The 23,937-nt window shown below is 42.3% G+C and overlaps 1 protein-coding gene across 4 annotated transcripts in view; it reads left to right on the forward strand.

The window, feature by feature from the left end:
* Mcph1 (microcephalin 1) overlaps nt 1-23,937 on the forward strand; it is a 248,849-nt gene that overhangs the window by 10,898 nt on the left and 214,014 nt on the right. For 3 of the 4 annotated variants that reach the window (XM_045130855.1, XM_045130856.1, XM_045130858.1), the window contains exons 4-8: nt 5,418-5,505; nt 8,638-8,752; nt 10,461-10,604; nt 14,445-14,516; nt 17,022-18,158. In XM_045130855.1, the coding sequence (XP_044986790.1) occupies nt 5,418-5,505; nt 8,638-8,752; nt 10,461-10,604; nt 14,445-14,516; nt 17,022-18,158 (1,556 nt within the window). The remainder of the gene's footprint in view (nt 1-5,417; nt 5,506-8,637; nt 8,753-10,460; nt 10,605-14,444; nt 14,517-17,021; nt 18,159-23,937) is intronic. The other variant, XM_045130859.1, reaches the window with a different exon arrangement.

Below are 23,937 nucleotides of genomic sequence, written 5' to 3' on the forward strand. Positions count from 1 at the left end.
AAATTTTATACTCAAAAAAGAGGAAATGAAGGAAATAAAGAATTAGGGATAGGGGGGCTGGAGGAATGGCTTAGTGGTTAAGGTATTTGCCTGCAAAGCTAAAGGACCCAGGTTTGATTTCCCAGGACTTAGGTAAGCCAGATGCACAAGATGGTATGTGAATCTGGAGTTCGTTTGCAGTGGCTGGAAGCCCTCATTTCCAGGTTCTTTTGAAGAAAGTTGATTATAAAGTTAAAATTTTTAAATAAGCACTAACAAACTGAAATGTATCCATGGTCCAGACTTGCTGGGTTGAGAATCTGCTACTGGCCTGAAGCCCATTGCCCTTGCCTGTGATGGTTCCCTTTACTGGAGACATGTTCCTCCAGGACAGTAAGCTCAGCAGGCAACCATAGGAACCTTGTAGGTACCGTCCCACTCAGGAATGCTCAGACCCCACCCTGTTGTCACCCACACCCCAAGTGACCTGCTGTCCCCTCCTATCCCTCAGCCCCCACTGCTGCCCCTCCATTTCCCCTCTCCCTTTCTCTTCTTTGACCTTGGCACTGAGAAATATGTGGGCTGATAAGAAGTGTTCCCATTTGGGACTGCCTGACATTGTCCCTGAGTGAGGCTTGTAAATTTGGCCCCTTCTCTTGGTGCCCTCAGGAGGAGCCAGCTAGGGGGCTTACTTTAATTGGTGGTCACTAGAGAACCTGGCAGAACCCATGAAGTGGACATGCTCCTCTGAAGTTTATATGGCTAGGCTTGGGAGGCTTTAATGTGGGTGGGTAACTGGTCCTCATCCCATTGTGACACATTAGTACTTGTTTTTGTGCTTGGTCAGTTCTTAAGTCCCATGGACTTCCCATGGGTGATAGCAGTGGTTTTTGTATGATGAGGCCATTCTGGATGAACCCCTGGCTACCTTCAGGAAAACAGTTACTTTCACTGTATGTTGTCTGTCCACCAGTGGTCAGAGATTTAATCAAATATGCCTCTGTAAAGTACCCTCCATAACATTGGGCTGGAAGGAGCATATACTGAGGTCATCAGACCTTTGTACCTGGCTCTATCCTGCCTTCCATTTGGCTCTTCTGCCTAATGGTACAACACACCAATTCCTGCCCTTCCTATGCCAGGCTGATCTCAAAATCAAAGGTCTCATCCCTTTGTTTAGATCTCCTCCACCTCAGATGACCCCACTCCTCATTCTGGAGACCCGACCCTAACCCTGGGTCATCTCAGATGTTCTCTGCTTGGCCTGCTTAGACTCAGTTTTGTGGTGCTGTCCCCATATGCTGATGCCTTGCATGCCCTGTGTGGGCTGTGGGGTCCACACTGGCTCTTCCTTTGGCGTAATTGCCCTGTTCTGTGCCTCAGCCATTTTGTCCCCATTCTGCACATGGGAGATGTGGACTCCTCCAACCCCATAATAGGAAGCAGACTGAGTTATTAACACTTTGGGTGATTTTCAGACAAGCAGGAATTGTGAACATAGAAACACCATTTTCATAGGAAATGTCATATGCTTTGCCATCAGTTTTCACCCTCCAGCTTAGAGTAGCTTCCATGGAGAATGGAAAAGGCCAAGTTTTCTCCCACATCACTCCAGTTTCCTAGCCAGCATACCTGGGGGCACAAACCTTATTTCACTTATCTTTTTTCTTTTGGTATTTTGAATTAGGGTTTCGCTCTAGCCCAGGCTGATCTGGAATTCACTATGTAGTCTCAGGCTGGCCTTGAACTCACTGTGATCCTCCTACCTCAGCCTCCTAAGTGCTGGGATTAAAGGTGTGTACTACCATACCCAACTTATTTCACTTTTGACTGAAATTGTTGTGCAAACCAAGGCAAGTTTTAGATCTGATAAAATTTATTAAAAGATGGACAAATATCTCCTTTATTATACTATTTGTTCCAATAAAACCCAGTATGGAGTTGGTCGGCCTGTTAACAGCAGGTGCAAAGGCTCCACTGCAAAGTCAGGCCTGGGATGATGAAAAAGGAACTTTTGGGTCAATGTGTGGGGCAAGTGGGTGAGAGTAGAGCAAGCGAACCCTGAGGGGTGTTGTGTGCTCTGTTGTGCTTTTGGAAATAGTACTTGACAGAAGCTGGTGATCAGGGAAGTCTGTAGAACTCTTAATCTGGTTACCCTGGAAGTCTGAAGAACTCTTTCTGGTTACCCTCTGAAGGTCTGAAGAACCCTGGCTGGTTCCCTCTGGAAAGACTTTGCATCTGCACATGTGCATTCAGTGGTTCTTCTCTGGAAAAGATCAGAGAGGGTGGGGCTTGGGGAGCTTCCAATGATTTAGCAGCAATGGATGGATGTTCTCTTGGTATCTGTGCTTTCATTCCTTATTTGTTATGCCATTCCCACATATGCCCTTCCTTTACATAAAAGGTTTTTTTCCCCCCCTTTATTTTATTTATTTGAAAGAAAGAGAAAGAGGAAGATAGAGAGAATGGGCGCTCCAGGGCCATTAGCCATTGCAGACTAATCCCAGACACATGTGCCACTCTATGTATCTAATTTACATGGGTACTGGGGAATGAAACCTGGGTCCTTAGGCTCTGCAGTCAAGTGCCTTAACCACTAAACCATCTCTCCAGTCCCTGTTATTTCCTTTCCTTGAGGCCTAGTTCCAGATAATGTTTGTCCCCTCTGACAGCTTCTCAAGGACATAGCATGGTGTCCTGTAGAGATGAAGGGTCTGGAGTCAGGCAGATTGGGCATATAGTGGTGGGGACTGGGCTGCAGCCCCTGGGCAGGGAGAGTTACTGCTCTACCACCTGTTTCCTCCAAGAGGATGTCCTGACCCTCACTGGGTACATCTGGATTATCAGTGTTCAGATCCCAGTGGGCACTCCTTGCCCACACCCAAGTTCAGGTCCTCCTATGAATGCTATTCTCCAAACTTCTCAGATCTTCCTCAGGTCCCAGGAGTGCCCCTGTTAGGATGTGTGTTAGACATCAAGATGTCCTTCCCTGTTTAATTTCCCCTTAGTGCCTTACATAGTAATGTGGCTGAAGTGACTAAATGACTGGGTTCAGGGCATAAAGTGGTGGCACGAGGCAGTTTGACAAAGGAGGAAAGGAGAGTGAGCTTGGCCTGGGTGAGGAAGTAAGAAGTGTTGCCTGAGCTACATGTGCTTTCTGCTTCCCAAGGGGAAAAGGATGCTTCTTGGGTCTCTGGGCAGCTGGAAAAACCTGGTTGTTTCAGGGCATATCTTGAAACACTTTTCTTTCTGACCAGTAGGTGGGGGGCTATTTTGCATTTCTGAAGAACAATGGAAATCTAGGGGTTGGAGTGGATAAAGTGCTCCATGCAAGCTGGAGTTCCTGAATTTGGATCCCCAGATCTCACATAAAGCCAAATGCTGTGGTGCTCATGTCTGTAATCCTGGTGCGATTATGGCAAAACTGGAGGCAGAGACCGAAGGATTACCCAGAAGCTCATGGACCAGCTAGCCTGATGAAAAGAATGGCAAATGAGACGTTTTGCTTCAAAGGAGATAGAGGGAGTAGATTAACCCTCAGAAGCTGTCTTCTAACCTCCACATATGTGTCATGGCATGAACGCACACCACATACACATCATACCCGCTAACACACACCAAAAGTAATAGTAATAACAATCTTATAGGAAGTCCTTTCTATCCTCTTTTATTTTTTGAGGTAGTGTCTCACTCTAGCCCAGGCTGGTCTAACACTCACACTGTAGCCAAGGTTGGCTTTGAACTCATGCTATTCTCCTACCTCAGCCTCACCCCCCCCCCACATGCTTGAATTAGAGGTTTAAGTCAACATACCTGGTAATTCATATATTTTAGGGGAGTGCCTGAATGAGCACTGTAGAGTTTTGACATATCACATAATTGATCACATTTGTGCTTAGAGTGCCATTACCAGCTCCCCTACTCCCCTGCCTTTTATGTGTCATGCTGACCGGATTCATATTTTTCATCTTTATGTCTCATCAATCTCATAAATTGTTGGGGATCTTACTCTCCAGTTTGACATAATATATCTTCTATGTCACTGGGGTCAGACACTCATTTTGCTGGTTTAAATCAAGCCTTTCCCCAAACTGAACTACAAAGCATATGTATTAATTTTGTGAACGTTGGTAAGTGATTTGTGAACTGAACTCATTTGTCAAGCAGAAGGAAGACAGTGGTCCTTGCGGGCAGAACTGGGCAGACATGTCTCTCCACTTCAGTTAACCTAATCAAGATAATATCTCATAGTGTCCAAAGTCTCATTCCCTAAGTGATATTAGCTTCTATCAGTTTACAATAAATGTAACCATCATAAAGACCATTAAGATATTTAAGCAAGAGTGAAAAAAACATAAAAATAAAAAGCAATTAAAATTAAAGTAAAATAGATTTAAACCCACAGCCAGCATTTCTTCATTGATGGTATGAGTTTTGAATTCCTCTTCTTCATGTGATATTTCATGTAGCAAACTGCTCTGAGAGGGGAGGTATAGCTTAGGGCTCCAGTCCAAACCTGTGGTTATACAGTGTCTCCAGGAGTTCAGACAAGTTACCTTTTGAGTTGAGTTACTGCTCAGTCACCAGAAGGTGTCAGCCCTTCCTTTGGTTTTCCCAGTTCTCTTAAGAAGCTTCCTCCAATTATTGTCCTATGTTTTCTAGATAGTCACATTTTCCTGATTTGAGGTCCAGAGTCCACAGCTCCGAGGTGACCAAGCACATGCTGTCGTCTACCTTTTCAGCTGAAAATGTGCCCTTCCAGGCCTTTGGCTGCCTGTGTGTCCACTTCTACCATCTGCACTTAGTTTCAGACCAGGTTATGGTGGTGCTCACTTGGATCTGAGATCTATAGTATATTTCTCAGTTCCCACGTTATCACTCACCCATGTGACATCTCCACATGACATGTCAGCCTCCATCTCCACAGCCTGTGCTGATGAGTTTCTGTGGTTGGTGTATCCAGCCATCAGCTGCATTTCAGAGGCTTGGTCTATCACTCTTCAGCTTGCTGTTCCTGCAGTGCTGATGTGTGGTGGAATAAAGATGGGGAAAGCCCTGACTATGGTTTTGCAGTACTGAGGGTCTATTACAAAGGCCTGTTGTGTCCTAAGCAAAGACCCTGCCACTGAGCCAAACTCACAGGTCCTCAGGTTGGCCTTGAAATGTATCTTCCCTCCTTAGCCTCCAGAGTGTTTGGATTTCAGGCACACACCAGTACATCCATTCCCATACATTTACTATAAATGTCTAATAACCTGCTGGCTGATATCCAAGCAGCTCCCGTGCTGTGTAAATGTAGTAGACAGTACTGAGTGATACCCATGTAGCTCCCGTGCCGTGTGAATGTAGTAGACAGTGCTGAGTGATACCCGTGCAGCTCCCGTGCCGTGTGAATGTTGCAGACCAGCCCTAACTTACTACCTTAATCTGGTTCACAGATGTAGGACTACTGGAACACACGTTGATGAATCTTTGTTCCCTGCAATGAACCTGACTGAACACTTACCAAGCCCATTGAAAAAAAAAGTAAGTATGCAGTTTCAGCTTTGGCAGGGGCAAGGAAGGATGTGTGCATCGTTGTACATTTTTCTCTTCCTAGTCTTCCAAGTGTCTTCAAGAATATCTTGAGTATGTTGTTCAGCATATTATTCTTTTCACAAACTGTTTTTGTGAATTATAGAAGAGGTTTGATTTTAAGAATGTATTGATATAATCTGTAAGAAATGGAAGAAGAGATGGTGGTTAGCCTTGGGGAAATTAATGCCTTTGGGTGCTTTGGTGTTTACTTCAGAATTTAACTTGTTTGTTGCATCTATTGTAAGATGCCTTCATTCTGTTCAGCTGGGAAATGTCAGACTTGGGTGAAGACAAGTACATCCCAGTGTGAGAAGTCACCAGTTACAGAAATGTCTGACCTTCGCAGTTCAAGACATTGCTTTTACTTGAACCTCATTCACATGTGAGCTTGTATGAAAGTTTTAGTTGTGATTTCTGTGTTCCAGAAAAGTTATTCACCAGGAAGCATCTAACCCACTCTTGTCACATAAGGTCTATTGGAACATTTGATGACTTTCTTCAAACCACAGCTGTTGCTCACCACCACACCTTCCCCTCTGATTGTGATAAGTACTCAGTAGCTAGCTCCCTTATTTCATATGCACATACTGATGCACATCTGTGATTTCATATAAAGTACTTAGTAAACACATTGAGTAAAGCAAGCATTTCTGTTGATGTTTCTTCCCTCAAAATGAGGGGTTTTCCGGATTCTAACTTGAAGAATGTGTGGACAGAGGGAGGTCACCAGACTGGCCCCTCAAGGGGCAACAAGTAGGAGATTCTAAGGCCTGGGGTCCTGTGCCCCACTACTAGGGTCATGTTTCTGTGGCTCCCTGAGTTTAGGGACATCTGCTGCAAGCAAACAGAACAAATAAAATGACAGTGATAAAGTGAAAAAAAAAAATGAGGGGTTTTCAGTCTGACTGGTTTCTGGATATGCCTACTATGTTAGGTGTACTGTTTGCTAACAGCATGTTTTTGATCATGTTGATTTCATCTCCTGTAACTGCACTCATATTTCTGTAGTGTATTACATAACACAAGTGGAACTTTCCTGTAGCTATTCACATTCAGTCTTTGTGGTTTTCCTAAGCATGTTACATGTGTGATATATATGAATTTATTTCTTGAGATTACATATGTAGAAATTGTATACTGCCTGAATGTACAAACATATTTTAACAATAGTCAATAGTGTCCAAGGGGAGTACCTCTTCTTTTGTTTTTGTATGTGTGTGTATGTGGTGGTGTGCATTTGTGTATGAATGTTGGTGCATGTGTGCAGGTGTTTGTGTGAATGAAGGTCAGAAGTTGATAGTGGGTACCTCCTCCTCAGTCATTCTTCACCTCCTCAGCCCTGGAATTTCAGGTGGGTATAGATGCTCCTGACATTCACATGTCGTTGTGTGGCAAGCACTTGACACAGTGAGCTATTCCCAGCCCCATCTTTTTGTTGACACATGCTAACATGAACATGCTATATATTATTGATCTTTTTTTTTCTTCCTTTTTTTTAAAAACATTTTTGGTTTTTCAAGTTAGGGTCTTGTTCTGGCCCAAGCTGGCCTGGAATTCACTAAGTCTCAGACTGGCCTTGAACTAACAGTGATCCTTCTACCTCAGCCTCCCAAGTGTTGGGATTAAAGGTGTACACCACCATTCCCGGCACTATTGTTGATCTTTTTAACTTCTTGTGACCCAGTGCATGACTAAAGGTATCACACCACTTAATTTTTACTCTCTTTCCTGCCTTTAATAACATTCCAAATTAAGCATAACTTGAGACCTTATTATTTGGGGTTTTTGGAGAACAGCTTCTACTTTCCTCCCTGTCACTCTTCCTACATCCAGCCTAGAACTTACCAAGCGTGCTTCTAGTCCAGAACCATTCATCCAATTATCTGTTCCCTCTGTGTGGACCATGTTCCCTCAAGTCTACTCATATGACTTGCTGACTGCGCTTTCCATGGCTGTTGACTCCGTGGTTTACTTTCACCATATGCCCTAAACTTACAGCCCCTATCTATAGTCATATGTCTTGTCCACTTGTACCTGATATCCTGTCTTGTCCCATTTTTGTCTGTAATACTAAGATCTGTTTCTAGCTCTAAAACAATGGTGACAGTTAAAATGGGGTTTATTTGCTAGAAACAATTGATAAGACCTCAAAATAACAATGCTTCTAAATCCACAGGGAATCTTGGAACCAAGAATGCAGGTGGAGCCTTGCTCCTCTGCTAGTCAGGTGCTCTTGTAACCTTGCCTCATCATAGAGCCTCTGGGAAGACCACTAACCCTCCTAATAGTGAAAAGTATAGACAGCTGTCCCCTCTCCAAAGCAACTCTGTTAACTAGTGCATTCCATGTCATATAGCAGTGTGCCTCCCGAAGTTAACCCCCAGCATGCATATAGTATAAGCTAGTTATTTGTTAGGCTAGCTTTTTGCCCTTCCTCCCTAGAGTTCAAGCTCTCAGATGGCAAGGATTTCTTTAAGGCTGTCAGGGGAGTGGCTGTCTGATCAAGCAGGGTCCCAAGTCAAGATCATAATCATGGGCATTAACCTTGAAGGGCCCAAAGATCTGCCCTCCTCAAGACTTCCAAGAAGCTGGACAAGGGGCCCCTATAAGCTGAAACAGAGTTCAGCAGAGGGTCACACTTCTGAGAAGCTGTAGGTTAAATTGCTGTGCTTGCTTATGGTGCTAGACTTTGTGAAGGGCAGCACATGGAGGGGATGAGGACAAATGTGGGGTCTGAAAGGGGAGACTTCCTTACAGATTGTGGATGATAAAGTTAGAAGGCTAACCAAAGCTTCCTCGTGGGTATCCACGTGTATTTTCTGTGTGTACATATTTGGAGGAACTGTAACTTAAAGACAAGAAGACAAGAGTATGGCTTTTCTTTTTCAACAACTAGGAAATAATTGCTGGTGTTATCATATCATGATTTTCGAGGGAAGGCATTATTAGTATAGCCAGGAGTGGAAAGAGGCAAGTTCTCTACTAAGAAACTTTGTGGATGCTAAGAATGCTAGCATCCTGAAAATAGTTCAGAAAACACAGTCATATAGTCTTACTAATTTTTGTGTCCTTTCTACATAGCATAAGTGTATGCAGCCCAAAGATTTTAACCCTAAAACACCAGAAAATGATAAAAGACTTCAAAGGAAATTTGAGAGAATGGCTGAAGAACTACAAAGGCAAAAAACAACTGTAGGTAAGAAAGATGACTGAGGGTAAGACAGCTGTAGCTGAGTACCTGTAGGTAAGACAGTTGTAAGTGAGACGACGGTAGGTGAGGCAACTGTAAGACAGTTCTATTTTCCTGGCAGCTGGTGGTGCAAAGAGAAAGATACCCTGTGAGGGCTGCAGAGGTTTGAGGGGAGGAAGGAGACCACAGCATGTAAAGAGCCTCCTGGAGACTGGCAGGAGCTGGAATGGAGCCACAGAGTGGAGTGAATTGAAAATTTTCAACATGGATCATGCTGAGCATGGTGGTGCATGCCTTTAGTCCCCGTATGTGGGATGCAGAGGCAGGAGGCTCACCATGGGTTCAAGGCCACCCTGAGACTACAGAGTGAATTACACGTCAGCCTTGGCTAGAGTGAGACCTTACCTCGAAAAACCAACAACAGAAAAAGGATCAAATTGAGTTAATTCTCACTTTTAGAAATGATTACAATAGAAAGCAAACCTCAATAAGCCTTATTAAAATAAAACTCATTTACCTTTTAGTTTCATCTTTTTTATTTTGTTTTGTTACCCAAAATAGGCATATCTTAGGTGATGCTTACTTTTTGTTTTAAACACAAGAAAGAGAGAGAGTGAATGAGAACTGGCTCACCAGGGCCTCAAGCCACTTATAGTCGAACTCCAGTTGTTGCACATCCTTGTGCACATGTGTGACCTTGCACATTTGTGTCACTATGCATTGGGCTTATGTGGGACCTGGAGAGTTGAACCAGAGTCCTTAGGCTTTGCAGGCAAGTGCCTTAACCACTAAGCCATCTCTTCAGCCCAATGCTTACATTTAAAATTTTTATTTATTTATTTAATTAGAGGGTGAGAGAGGTAGATAGATGGGCGCACCAGGGCCTTCAGCACTGCACTAGAACTCCAGGAGCATGTGCCACCTTGTGTCTGGCTCATGTGAGTCCTGGGGAACCGAGCCTGGGTTCTTTGGCTTTGCAGGCTAATGCCTTAACTGCTAAGCCATCCTTCCAGCCCTCCAGTGCTTACTTTTTTTTCTTCTTTTTTTTTTGGTTTTTCATTTTTTTTTTTTTGAGGTAGGGTTTCTCTGGAATTCACATTATAGTCTCAGGGGTTTGGCCTCAAACTCATGGCGATCCTCCTACCTCTGCCTCCCAAGTGCTGAGATTAAAGGCATGTCCCAACACGCCCAGCTCAGTGCTTACATTTGGACTCTTTAGAAAAAAACACCCCAGGGCTATTTCATGTGGTCAGATTCACATGTAGATGTGTGTTGAGGTCGTTTAGTGGGACCACATTCTGAAGCCTTGGTGTAAAACCACCATAAGAAGCCACAATACCTTCTAGCTTTACAGATTCTTGAGAGCTGTTCAACTGTGGATAAGCTATTGACCTATGCCTTGTTGGCTTGGTTTTTACATGAGGATGCCTACACCTATTGTGGCACAGGGCCTGGCCTGAGTATGGTTGATAAAATATGCATGCCCTGGGCTTGACATGATGCCTAACATGGGCTAAGACCTCAGTCAGCCCCTCACTGTCGTGGGAGATCATGGACTGGGAGGAGAGAGTACAGTGCTGTTAGCAGAAGGTAGTAAAAGTGTTGAAGAATGGGGAGGAACACTGTGGGTGCCCTGAGGGTATTCCCCAAGAGAAATTTGATTGTCGAAGTATGAAGACATTTGCTTGAGTTTAAAGTTGACTTTTGTTTACAGATGATGAGGATATTCCCATTCTCTTGTTTGAATCTCCCCGTTGCTTGATGTACAGTCCCATTGCTGCCATTAGGAGTCACCACAGTGCAATGGAGAAGAGGTTACAAGAGATGAAGGAGAAAAGGGAAAATCTTTCCCCTACCTGTAAGTGATTAGTTTGTAAAATGAAAACCTTGGAAACTGGTCAATAATTGAAGAAAGTTTTCTCTCCCCTCCCCTCCTCCCTCCCTCCCTGTCTTCCTTTCCTTTTTTTTTTTTTTAACTTTTGTAGTGCTTGTGATTAAACCCAGGGCAAGGGATGTGAGCTACAGCCTCAACCATCCTTATCTAGATATTTTTTATTTTTATTTTTATTTTTTTTAAAGATTTTTTTTATAATTTTTTGTTCATTTTTATTTATTTAAGAGTGACAGAGAGAGAGAGGGAGGGAGGCAGGCAGATAGAGAGAGAGAGAGAATGGGCGCGCCAGGGCTTCCAGCCACTGCAAACGAACTCCAGACGCGTGCGCCCCCTTGTGCATCTGGCTAATGTGGGTCCTGGGGAACCGAGCCTTGAACCGGGGTCCTTATGCTTCATAGGCAAGCGTTTAACCGCTAAGCCATCTCTCCAGCCCTAGATATTTTTTAAATTTATTTCCAAGAAAGAGAGAAAGAAAGGTGAGCCAAGGCCTCCAGCTACTGCAAATGAACTCCAGATACATGTGGCATTTTGTGCCGCTGGTTTTTACATGGGTACTGTGGAATCAAACCTGGGTTGTTAGGCTTTGCAGGCAAGCATACTAATCACTGAGCCATCTTTCCAGTCCCTTTACCTAGATATATTTTACTGTATTGTATCTAACAGACCTATTTCTATATTTTCTTTTAGAAAATCATGCTTTATAAATATTTTGAGCTCATATGTGAAGCTTATGGCCTCTTGCAGGTTTAAAATCTGCTATGCTTTAGCTTTTTAAAAATATCTATTGAGGGCTGGAGAGATTGCTTAACAGTTAAGGCACTTGCCTGCAAAGCCAAAGGACCACAGTTCAATTCCCAGGACCTACGTTAGCCAGATGCATAAGGTGGCACATGCATCTGAAGTTTGCAGTGGCTGGAGGAGGCCCTGTCACACGCATCCCCCCTCTCCCCCTGCCACTTTTCAAATAAATAGATAAAAATATCTTTTGAATTTTTCAGGGGCTGGAGAGGGGGCTTAGAGTTTCAGGCACTTGCTTTCGAAGGCGAATGGGCTAGTTTCATTCCCCTAGTACCCACATAAAACTTGAAGCACAGGGCGACATATGTGTCTGAAATTCATTTGCAGCAATTAGAGGCTCTTGTGTGTACATTCTCTCTTTTTCTCTCTCTGCTTGCAAATAAATAAATAAAAATTTATAAATCACAAATCAAAAAGAGTTAATCAGGTCTCTGTTGAAATATATTAGCTTGGATTAATCTATTTAATGTATTAGTTAATGTTTTATTTATTTTGATGTTTAACTACTCAATAAGCACATTTTAGTAAAATATTTAACAGCATAGCTGATCATAAAAATTCATCTTGACTGACTGATATGTGCTCTGCTGGAAGGTGACCTGTGTTTTAAGTTGATACGCTTTCTGAGGTCATTTCTGAGAGCATCACTGATTGGTATGCATATGAAAATGATGTCATTTGGAGTTTGTATGGATTTGGAGGTGTAATTTATTTTTTAATTGGATCATGGCATGTGCATTTATATTGAACCTTTTCTTGTACTTTTTACTATTATCATGATACTAGTTATAGCTTACGTTAGCCCTTATGTCTTATTGCCTTATGTATTATTGTATTGTATTTGTGTCTCATTCACAAAACGATTTAAATTTTTTGGTAGAAATAGTCAAATTGTCCCTCAGTATATTTGGCAGTTTTACCCTCTATGAGTAATTTCATAAGAATGAAGATTGTGTAAGGCCCAGTGGGTAAGAGCAGTTGGTGTGCAAACATGAGGATGTGAGATCCATCCCCAGTGTCCACATAAAAATCTTGGCATGACCACACATACCCAGCACATACAGGAGGATTGATGGGGCTCAGTGGCCAGCCAGTCTGTTCAAACAAAGGTAAGCCCCAGTTTCAGTGAGAGATTCTATCTCAAGGAAATACACATGCACAGCCACTGAAGAGAACATTCACAGCTTGGTTTTTAAGAGCAGTGAAGGAGGATACCTGGTGTCCTCTGGCCTGCCAGTAGGGTAAGTACATCTGTATATGTACATGCATACACCTCACATGTGCACACGTGTATGTGCACGTGCACACACACATTCCTGTAAGGACTGAGAACCTGTATTTCTTTTGTTTAGTTTGCTTTTGATTACTGGTGAGGTTGAATATCATGATTGACTTTTTCTTTCCTTTTGGTGTTTCAAAGTAGGGTTTTTACTCTAGACCCCTCTGACCTGGAATTCACTGTGTAGTGTCAGAGTGGCCTTGAACTCCTGGCTGTCCGCCTACTTCTGCCTCCTGAGTGCTGGGATTAAAGGCATGTGCCACCACGCCTGCCTTTAAGTATAACTTTTAATATGTTATCAACAATTGTGGGGTTTTTGCCTTTATCCATTGGCCCATATAATTTTCTTTCTTTTTGATTTGTGATAGCCCTTTTTAAGGTAGTCTATCTTTAATTTATATGGCAAATGATATAAAATGGACACATATCAGTTAAAGCTTGTTTGGGATGCATGGAACAAAGAAACAGGAAAACCCATGGCTTAAATGAAGGGATTTTGTTTCCCAGAATGTCAGGTGCAGAAGTGGGCAGTCACGGCTCTAATGCCTTCCTATTCCATGGTGTCTCTGAGAATGTTAGGCTTTCATTCTTTTTGTTGCCTTCCGTGTCATTCATTCTAAACACATGTGCCCCCAACTGAGCCAACTTTGCTGATATTCTTGATATAGTCCTGCCTAATTCCAGTGGCCAGAAACTGGCCATAGGGCCACTCTGGTTATAAATAAGACTGAAATGTAACCTTTACAGAGGTACAGTCAGAATTCTGCTAAGAGGTTACTGAGAATGGATATTGAATTTAGTAACTGGCTGCGTCCCTTCTGGGTATCCACATTGTTTTTTGTTTCAGTGTGTAGTATAAGTAATGGACTTCATTTAATTTTACTTTGTGCAATTCTGCCTCTTAACTGAATCTTGCACAGCTTAAACCTTAAAAGCTTAAAAGGGCTGCCCCTGTGGGTTAGGGGTTGAGTGTGCCTATTGTGCACAGAGCCCTTGTTTGAGCCCCAAACTGAACAAATAAGTAAACAAAAGTACCTTAGTCTAGATCAGTCCTTATTTTGTAGTTATTTGTTCAAGTTCTCTTAGAAAAGTGTCCTTTTGAATCTTTTTAAAGGAGATCTTTGGCTCTCAGATCAAGAATTTGTTCCTTGTTTGTTGCATGCACACCCTCCGAAGAGAACATTCACAGCCTAGATTGTTAAGTCACTGATATTTTCACTGTCTTCTCTGAACCCCATGGGGCTTTTGAACTGCAGCACTGTTGACATTTTGGGTCGTGCCTTGCTGTGCACACTGTCCTGGTAGAGTCAAATATATATATGTGTCCTCATCCTTTCCATACCTTGTGACATCCACAACTTTCCCAAGACATATCTTTGGAGGCCCACAGATACAGAGGTAACAGTAGCCTCCATGGTTACCAGCCAAAGTCAAGTAGAAAACATCCCTCTTTAACTTTGTTGAGTTTCTGATTAGACTCAGGAAAGCTGACTCCTCAGAATCACTTCTGACTTATAGTTCTGTGATTTAATGCTTTCTGAGACATAATTGAGGTTAGATTGTTGTGATATTTTATCATATGCAGTACTGTATGTATGTTTATTCTTTTATATTCAGCCTATATTAAGAGTGAAAAGGTCATTTAATGTGTACATGAGATAACAGAATGGTAGATATGCTGTTGTCTTGTGAAGCCACCTAGTGATGGGTTGTCATTCTTCTATCAGTTTCCCAGAGGATGGAGCAGTCTCAGCCAAGTACTAGTAACACGCAATGTGAGGCATCTTTGAACTGTTCAGGTAAGGCTTATGTATTTTTGTTATCATCAAGTTAAGGTTTTAAAATAGCATAATGTGTATATTTGTTTTGTTTGTTGGCTTTTGAAGAGAGGATCTCTCTGTAGAGCCCTGGAATCCTCTTGGCTCCACCTCCAAGTGCTGGGATTGTTCCACCTGCCTGGCTTTCATGTAATTATTTCTACCAGTCAAATAATTGGTTACAAACTAATGGAATTCATAGATTTTTTTCCTTGAAATTTAAAATTTTAGTGGAATTAACACACGAGAAATGCATGAATGAATCTCCTGTTTGTTTTCTATGGATGTTTTCCTGGGCATTTATGTTCTTGCTATGGAAACATATCTTCATTTCTAGAAATCCTGTCATCATCTGAACTTTGATTTTATGCAAAGAAGATTATAACTCTGAGAACAGTTAGAGCTAAGGAGAAATTGTTTCACATATTTAATGAGCACACAAAGTACTTTATTAAATGTGTGTTTATCTTTGTATTATTAGTCTTATTTTCTGTCTGTCTATCTGGCATCTATCTTTTCCTCTGTGAGAATTTTTTGTTTTGTTTTGTTTTTGTTTTTCAAGGTAAGGTTTCACTCTAGCCCATGCTCTCCGGGAATTCACTATGTAGTCTCAGAGTGGCCTCGAACTCATGGTGATACTCCTACCTCTGCCTCCTGAGTGCTGGGATTAAAGGCGTGCACCATCACGCCCAGTTTTCCTCTTGAGAATTTATGCAGTGCCCCTTGGCTTACTCATAATGATCATTTAGCAAGATTATAAATTTCACCTCTATCAAAATTTTTTTGCAAGTTTTCTCATTCAACTCATAGTAGGTTCTAAATAAGTGGAAGTAACCCCTCACTAGCTGTGTTCCAAAGGGCTTGAAATTATTGTGGGATATCGTGTGAAAGTTGTAGTAGTGGTGTAACACTGAGCTGAGGTGTCCTTCCTGTCAGTGTGTGGGTTATGCTGACAGTCCTTCCCACCTGTGTAAGGATTATCTGACCATGTATCTTAAACAACCTTACCATTTTCTTGATATATGTCATTCCCATAAGTTGCAAACACATAGTGAGAATATTGCTGACTTTGTCATCCCATGTGCAGTTGCTGCATCTCGTTTATCCCCACCCCCACCTCAGGGAAGTAGGCAGCATCACCACCCCATTAAGCCAGAGAGGAAGAAAACCAGGACCCAGGGAAGTTACAGGTATACCAGACCCTGTGGCTTGTGAGTGGCACACTCAAGCTGCTAACTTAGGTCATTTGATATCAGGACTCATGCTCCTGATCATATATTACATCATGTACTGGCTTTTTGAAAAGTGTGTTTACCATGTCCAGTTGCTAAAGCTAAAAGTGGTGTGTTCTTCCAACTTGTGCCTTCAAGGCATTGGCACAGGCCTCTCGTGACACTGTCCTCCCCTGCCCCACCTCCCAGGCATGGAGTCAATGGAAGGGATTCTCTGCTTTTCTGCTATTTTCCCTTTTAAACTGAAGTTCAGTGATTTCAGACAGAAACTTACAACACCTGTATTGGTTCTGGTGTGTGGTTTCTCTATAGTGGAGGTCTTTATCTACAACTCCAGGACAGTACCCACTGGGGAGCCAACTGAGTGGAGATCTCAGGGTCCCAAATGAGCAGAAGATGGTATGTGTCCTCTTACAGATCAATGAGTGGTGAGAAGACAGAGTTCCTTTGTGGTACAAGATAAGTCAGTATGTACCAGGAGGATATGAACGTCTTTACCTGGTGGAGACAGGGGGATTCACAAGGATGCTAATACCATATGAAGGGCTTGAAGGGTAAGTCAGGTAACTCACAGTGAAGTGTGGAGAAGTGAGTAGTGTGGTGATTTCAGTAGGTGGGAGCAGGTTAAAATTACTTTTGGAAAAGGAAGGTCAGAGCACTGATGTTTCCCTCATGGTTCACTTTAGAATACAGATGTAATATGCACACTTACTAGAAAACCAGGAAGGTAAAGGTGAATTGTACTGATTAAAGGAGTATTTCACAGGAATTTAAGCTTAATCTAGGTTCTCTTAAGGCAGTGGTTCTTACGTCCTAGAATTATTGTCCCCTGTAAAGTTTAGTAACAGATAATGCAAAATGGTGTCCATGCATATGGAAACTTGATTGAAATTTTTACAGGTTTGCTACTCCTCGCCCACTCTATTCCATACATGTACTGAAGCCCAAGTTCCCTAGTTAAAAATACAGGCCTTTTAAGAGTCTCTATAAGGAAATAAGAACATAAGTTGGCAGAATGACAACGCTTAAAAGTTATTTTAAGCTGAGACCTGGTGGTGTAAGTCTATAATCACAGCTACTTGGATGCTGAGGCAAGCAATTCACAGGTTCAAGGCCTCCCTAAACTATGCAGTGAGTTCAAATCCAGCCTGGGCAACTTAGTAAGAACCTGTTTCAAAAAATATATTTGTTTACTAAAAATTACATCTACACTTATTTACACTATTTTAAGGAGTTAATTATTAATGTTTTCCAGATGAGTTCTTTGCTGGTAGCTTATATTCATCTTTTAATGAACTATGTGGAAAATCAAAAGAAGGAACTCAAGAAAGGACACTGAGAGGATTGGCTAATAAAATTACTAATGCCACATGCCCTTCTTCCTCATCTGTATTGAAGACAAGCTACACTCTGGGACCATCATCGCCCAGCCAGCTCAGTCAGTCCAGTCCTCAGAAAGCCATGGGTAGTCACCCACAGGACACCAGCTGGCAAATGGATGTTGTGGGTGAGAGGGCTACACCAGATGAAAAGATCACCAAAGCTGTGCCTCAGCAGATGTTTGGTGAGAAGCACAGCCTGTGTCCTGTGATAGCCAAAACAGATGACCACCTTTTGGCACATTCCAGGCCCAAGATTTCCTCAACAAAGAGAAGAAGAATGTCACTTGACTTCCATTCACCTCCAAAAGAAAAGCAGAAGAGGAAGAGGGGCAGGAAGGCTTCTCTGGGGCTGCAGCTGCTCACATCTGCCCTGGGAACTCCTGATGGTGCAGAGTCCTCTTATGAGGACTACTTCTCTCCTGATAATCTCAAGGAAAGGAATTCAGAGACTCTTCCTCTTGGAACTCAGCCACCATTGAACCCTCTGTTCAGCTGTAGAAGTCTCTCAAAGTGGGAGAGAACAAGCGTATTAGAAAAGTCTAATTTTTCCTGCATTGGTGAAAACCCCAAATCTGACAACTTTACTGATTTAAAAGCAAAATCTAGCTCAAATGTTGAGAAATTCACCAGTCATGTAGGGAATAGAGCATCTAGTGGCATGCCTTTGGCGGGAACATTTGCTGCTAAGCAAAGTCCAGGGCATTGTAGGCAAGCTGGCCCTCAGCTGAGGGAAGACATGGACCCATTGAAAAGCACCTGTCTTGACACCCAGGACAACCCTGCTCATCCAAAAGGACATGTGGGCTGTGACAAACCTTCGAAAGGAAAAGTCATGGAAGTGAGAGAGTCGGTTGATATAGGAAGCTTGCCCAAAGAAGGTCCCACTACTCAAGTGCTGGCCTCCTATGAAAGTGAAACGCAGAACAACTGTAATGAGTATCTTGGCAATGACTATAATGCGGAGAAGTCTGCGGAAGAAAAGGAGAACATATCCACAGGATACAGGGAAAGTACGTGACCCTCCTTTGCCAAGTATCTGTCAAACTGATGTGTAACAGTGTGTCCATACTCAAAATTTAATCACAACTTTGTCTTTTAAATTATTCTCCTTACCCTTTTATTTAAAGAATGCATCTTTGATATTTTCCAATGACAAATTGCCTGGGAAAGGGGGATGTGCTCTAAATGTATTGGTTACTTCTTTTGTTATGAGTACATTTCTTCAGGTTATATAAAATAGCATATATGTAGAGTTGTTTTGGCAGTTCAGAGCATCCTGCCTTTAAAATTGTGGTATACTTTGGAATTTTTACCCAGGGTTATTGTCAAGCTTTTGAATAGTATTTAATGATAAGGTAATGTGAATTAAGTAGGACAACAGTGGCTCCAAATAGCATGACACAGTAAACCTCAGTGTTGTGGACTGTAATATCCTCAGAAGGAGGTATGCTTCAGGGCTCAGCCCTCTTGTCCATGTCTGAACATCTGGGTCCAGGAACAGACGAGGAGTTCAGGCATTGAGTGACTCCCAGGACTCAGTAGAGATGCAAATATTTGAGTGATGATGGATTGTGTGATCCCACCATTATGCAGGCCAGTATGACTCAGTTTGATATGATAGAAATGTTCTGTCTTCTGTCATGTTGCTTTTATAAGATTGAGCCATTGCATCCTGGGGCATGAAAAGTCACATGTAGCCTAAATATGTTTGCTTTTATGCTATGAATATTAAGATTCATTGCTGTTTAATGTATCCACTGTCAGCCCAGCTGAACTCACCTAAATCAACTCTGGGACTCTACCAAAAGTTAAACCACACATCCTTCAGCTGAATCAGAACTCCATACCTGCCAGCACTGTGGAGTGGGAAAGCCTGTACATCACTACCACACTAAGCTTCTCCAAGTGTCTCATGTTGATGCAAGTCTTCTCAGAGTGCTCTCTTCACTTGCACTTGTTGACTGTCTAGGATAGGATTCCAGAATGAGTTCCCAAGAAGCTCAACAATAGATGTAAATAAAACAGGAATAGAGGAAGATGTGATTTTTTAAAAATAGTCATAGACTTTTAAAAATGTTTTTATTCTCTAATTTTCTGAGCAATAAACAAGTAACTTCCATTCTTGAAAAGAATAAATTTTTCCTGTCTCGTGCTCCTCATGTGCTGCCCCTTCTCAGTTCTTCACTGCTCTTCTGAGTTACTGTGTGCTGCCTTTCTGGGCACTCTTCCAGTCTGTGAGGAGAGCAGCCTGCACCCCACCCCAGTAGAGGCTGAATTACATGGGGAAGACACATGCTAAGTGCTTAATCATATATAGCATGGTGTCAGATAGGAAGTAGTTAAGTGATAGGAAAATGGTGATACCGAAGAGTGTAGGGGTTTGATCATTCACTAGTGTAGGCTTCTCTAAGGAGGGAACATTAGACAGCAGGCCAGGGGGAGGTGGAAAAGAGGCCCTGGACATGTCTGCTGAAGTCACAATTCAGCTTGCAGAACAGCAAGTAGAAATGTTTTGGAGAAGCCTGCAGGGAGGAGGAGCAGCTCAGCATCAAGCCATTGACCCTAGAAATACAGTGTGGATGGAGATCACAAAATGTGGCAGACTCCTGATCCTTGGCATCTTCCCCTCAGTAAGACATGGAGATCCTGTGGTTTGGTTTTCAGCATCATGAGAAGCTGTGGGGAATTTTGACATAACCAACACTGATTTGTTTTCACTGTAACTCTGGACACTTAGAAGTACAAACTGTGGCTTAGTGTGTTTGATAGAAGTAATTACAGTCAACACTGTTTCCTTCCAGATGTACAAATGCAAACAAATGCCTCAAGAGATAGTTTCTTATGCCTAGAATTATATTATTGCCTTAAATTTACCTCTTTTATTTTTATTTTTTTTTTTGTTTATTTTTATTTATTTATTTGAGAGCCACAGACAAAAACAGAGAAAGAGGCAGGTAGATAGAGAATGGGTGTGCTAGGGCCTCCAGCCACTGCAAATGAATTCCAGATGCATGCGCCCCCTTGTGCATTTGGTTTACGTGGGACCTAGGGAATCAAGCTTCAGACCGGGGTCCTTAGGCTTCATAGACAAACACTTAACCACTAAGCCATCTCTCCAGCCCTAACCCCTTTATATTTATTTAGTTTTTGAAATTTTGGAGGCTCTCCAGCTCAGACTGACCTAGAACTTATTCTACATGTAGCCCAGGTTGGCCTCAAACTCAGAAAGTTTCTCTTACCTTAGCCTCCCAAATGCTGGGATTAAAGGCATATGACACCATACCCAACAAATTTGTCTTCTTTAAATTTAGTATGTGAGATACATTTTCATATTGGAAGCAGTAGGACTTCGTTTCTTTAATATATATATAGTATGTATCAAAGATCAGTGAAGTTTTCTATAATGAGATAGATAATAAATATATATTTTAGGGTTTGCTGGCCAAATTAAGTATTTGGATAACTAAAGAAAAGATATTTTTGCAAAATTTTCATTGATGAAATTAAAAATTGAACATAATGTTCTTCTGTAATACAGTTTTTTGAGAGAGGAGGAGGTAAGTAACATTTCATTTAATTGGGACTTAATTGATTGCTGTGCATCAAGTATTCCGTATTTCACTCGGAAGATGCTTCAGTCATATGACAGTAGGTGCTGTCAGTCTGATACTAATTCAAAAGCAGATGAATTTTAAAACTACTTTTATTTATTGAGAAAGAAAGAGTGAATATGGGCATGCCAGGGCTTTTTGCCACTGCAAATAAACTCCACACAAATGTTCTGCTTTGTGCATGTGGCTTTATGTGGGTACTGGGGAACTGAACCTGGGCCCTCAGTCTTTGCAAACAGGTGCCTTTAACAGCTGAGCCATCTTCCCAGGGAGTGATTTTCATCATGTGCGTTTACTGCTAAGACAGCATTTGTGGATCTGTTAGATTGTTCTCTTGACACTTGTCTCCCAGCTGTGCCCTTTCTTGTACACCAATTGCAATGGGAAGCAGGATAAATCTCATGCAGATGGATGTCCTGAGAGTAGGACATTCCCTCCACTCTTTTTTAATTTTTTTTTTAAATTTTTGTTGCTATTTTTTTTTAATTTAATTTATTAGTTTTCTTTTCAGTAAATACAGGCAGTTTGGTACCATTATTTAGGCTCATCTGTGATCTACTCCCTCCCATTAGACCCTCCTTGTTAATGAAAATGGGTCGTGCATTGTGGAGTTAGCCCCCAGTTATTGGTATGATAAATGTCTCTGCAAATCATGACCCAACATGTGACTCTGACATTCTTTCCTCCCCCTCTTCCGCAAGATTTCCCTGAGCCATGTTGGGTTCATTTTTGGTCTGCTTTAGTGCTGAGGTGTTGGGGGCCTCTGAGGCTCTGGCTCTCTGATTTGGTAGGAGTTGATTTTTCTCTGTGTTGATCTCCTTCCCCTTTGTGCTGGTGTCTGGTTCACAGGAAAACATCACCCTTGCTTATTTTGCCAGTTATCCTTAGTTTCAGTTGGGCCCCTTTTGAGGTATGTTGGGGCAGCTCTCTTCTTAGGATCTGCATCTATCTGGAAAAGAGAAGCAGATTCTCCAACGGAGAGTAAGTTAGCATCCGGAAAATTGAGATAACACTTTTTTGACAGACAGTATGATAGGTTTAGGCCCTCTTATACCCTGTGATTGATGGTAGCTTGATATTGTAGAGTGGGCTTGTGTTTGGGTATGGTTCTGACTTGTTTCCCTGCTCCAGCTATGGGTCTAGTACCACTGAGTGGATCAGTTAGCCAAATCAAGAGCAATTGATTCCTCACCATGGCTGTGTACCACTATTGCACTTGTGTGGGCATCACATCCAGTTATTTGTTGCTAATTAGGTTAAACAATGTGTTGCTTGGACAGAACTTGGTCATTTCCCCCAGTCGCCTATGTAGCGCCTTCTGGCACTAGACACGCTGACTGTCTGGGGTCTGACTCTCTTCTGGCTTCCAGAAGCCATGTCTTTTTTAAATTTTTAAAGAATTTTTTTAAAATTTATTTGAGAGCTATAGACAGAGAAAGAGGCACACACACACACACACACACACACACACACACAGAATGGGTGTGCCAGGGCCTCCAGCCACTGCAAACGAACTCCAGATGCATGCACCACCTTGTGCATCTGGCTTATGTGGGTTTTGGGGAATAGAGCCTCAAACTGGGGTCCTTAGGCTTCAGAGGCAAGTACATAACTGCTAAGCCATCTCTCCAGCCCTCCCTCCACTCTTTTTTTAAAAAAATTTTTAAATTTTAATTTATTTATTTGAGAGCAACAGACAGAGAAAGAGGCAGATAGAGAGAGGGAGAATGGTCACACCAGGGCCTCCAGCCACTGCAAATGAACTCCAGACGCGTGTGTCCCCTTGTGCATCTGGCTAAGGTGGGTCCTGGGGAATTAAGCCTCGAACCGGGGTCCCAGGCAAGCGTTTAACCACTAAACTATCTCTTCAGCCCCCACCTCCCTCCACTCTTGCATCAGATTTGTGAAATACTACAGGAGGAAGTGTCTCCTTTAGAGAGAAAATCCATAGCAAACTTCTGTGGAAATGGAGATCTTGCTTTTTTTTGCTTTCTTTCTTTGAGACATCTGACTACATAGCCCATACGGGCCTCCAATTAGCAGTCCTCCTGCCTCAGCCTCCAGAGTGCTGGCACTATAGGGATATAGTTCCACACCCAGCTTTGTTTTAACGTTTGACCATGCAAGATAGGAAGTATATAAAGCATTGTGAAATGGCATCTCCTGCCCTGATGTTGCTAACCATAGCCATTCTCCCATGTGAAGTCAGCCTGACTGGCCTGGAGTGAAGCCACTCAGAGCTGCTCATGGCCCGTCACTAATGAAATGGGTGGCAGGGGTGCCACCAGCAAACAGAGCAAGTCTATTCCACTTCCCACCAACTCCTGTCCACTGGTTTACTGCAGATTCTCTCCTATGCTGTGTGAGATGGTAGCTTACACATCAGCCTTGTGTGCACATGTGTTTGTTTCTCTGAGCCACTTGGCCCTTTCCACATGCTGGGGTTTTTTTTTGTTTTTTTTTTTCTTTTTCATAAGTCACCAGTTGCAGGAGTTATTCTTCCACTAGCTCCGGCTATCGGGTATTAAGAAAGGCAAGTTTTACACAGATATTTATTAAATGTTTGTTGGTGAGCAGATAGGGAACAGTCCACCAAACTGATAATACTGAGGGCTGAGGCTCTGCTACTTAACACTGTCCTATCTTATCTGAAGGCTTTTAGAAGGCCAACAGTATTATAGAGGCAAGCCTCAATAAACTTATTTTCAGCCTCAAGCTACCAGATAGCCCCGACCCTGTACTTATCATAGAGCAATTTGGGATCAAGGCTTAGATACCATCCTTGGGAAACAGCTTCAGCTCATATTTCTGTTTCCTGCTTATGCATGGTTAGGGAATGCCTGTAATATTCCAACCAATCCAACTTATGCTGATCTGGGTTGTTTTGGTGTGTTGTCCCTGTATATGGTTCCAGTCTAGAAAGGCTGGGGAAGTTAACCCTCGCTGTCAAGGAAAAGTTACCTAATTTGTGCCCACCTAGAGAAATGATTCTTGTTCAAGGTAGCATTTACTTAGAATATAATTTAGTTGGAGAATTACAAGAGTACCACAGTAATTGTAAAAGTTACATGTACATAATCCTGAAGATAATTACTTCTATAATTTCAGATTAGTATCATGGTATCAGATTAGATTTTCAGCAGTATGAGAACATTAGATAATCACCCTGATGTTTTAA

The sequence above is a fragment of the Jaculus jaculus genome, chromosome 12 (genome assembly GCF_020740685.1).
Source record: "Jaculus jaculus isolate mJacJac1 chromosome 12, mJacJac1.mat.Y.cur, whole genome shotgun sequence".
NCBI lineage: Eukaryota > Metazoa > Chordata > Mammalia > Rodentia > Dipodidae > Jaculus > Jaculus jaculus.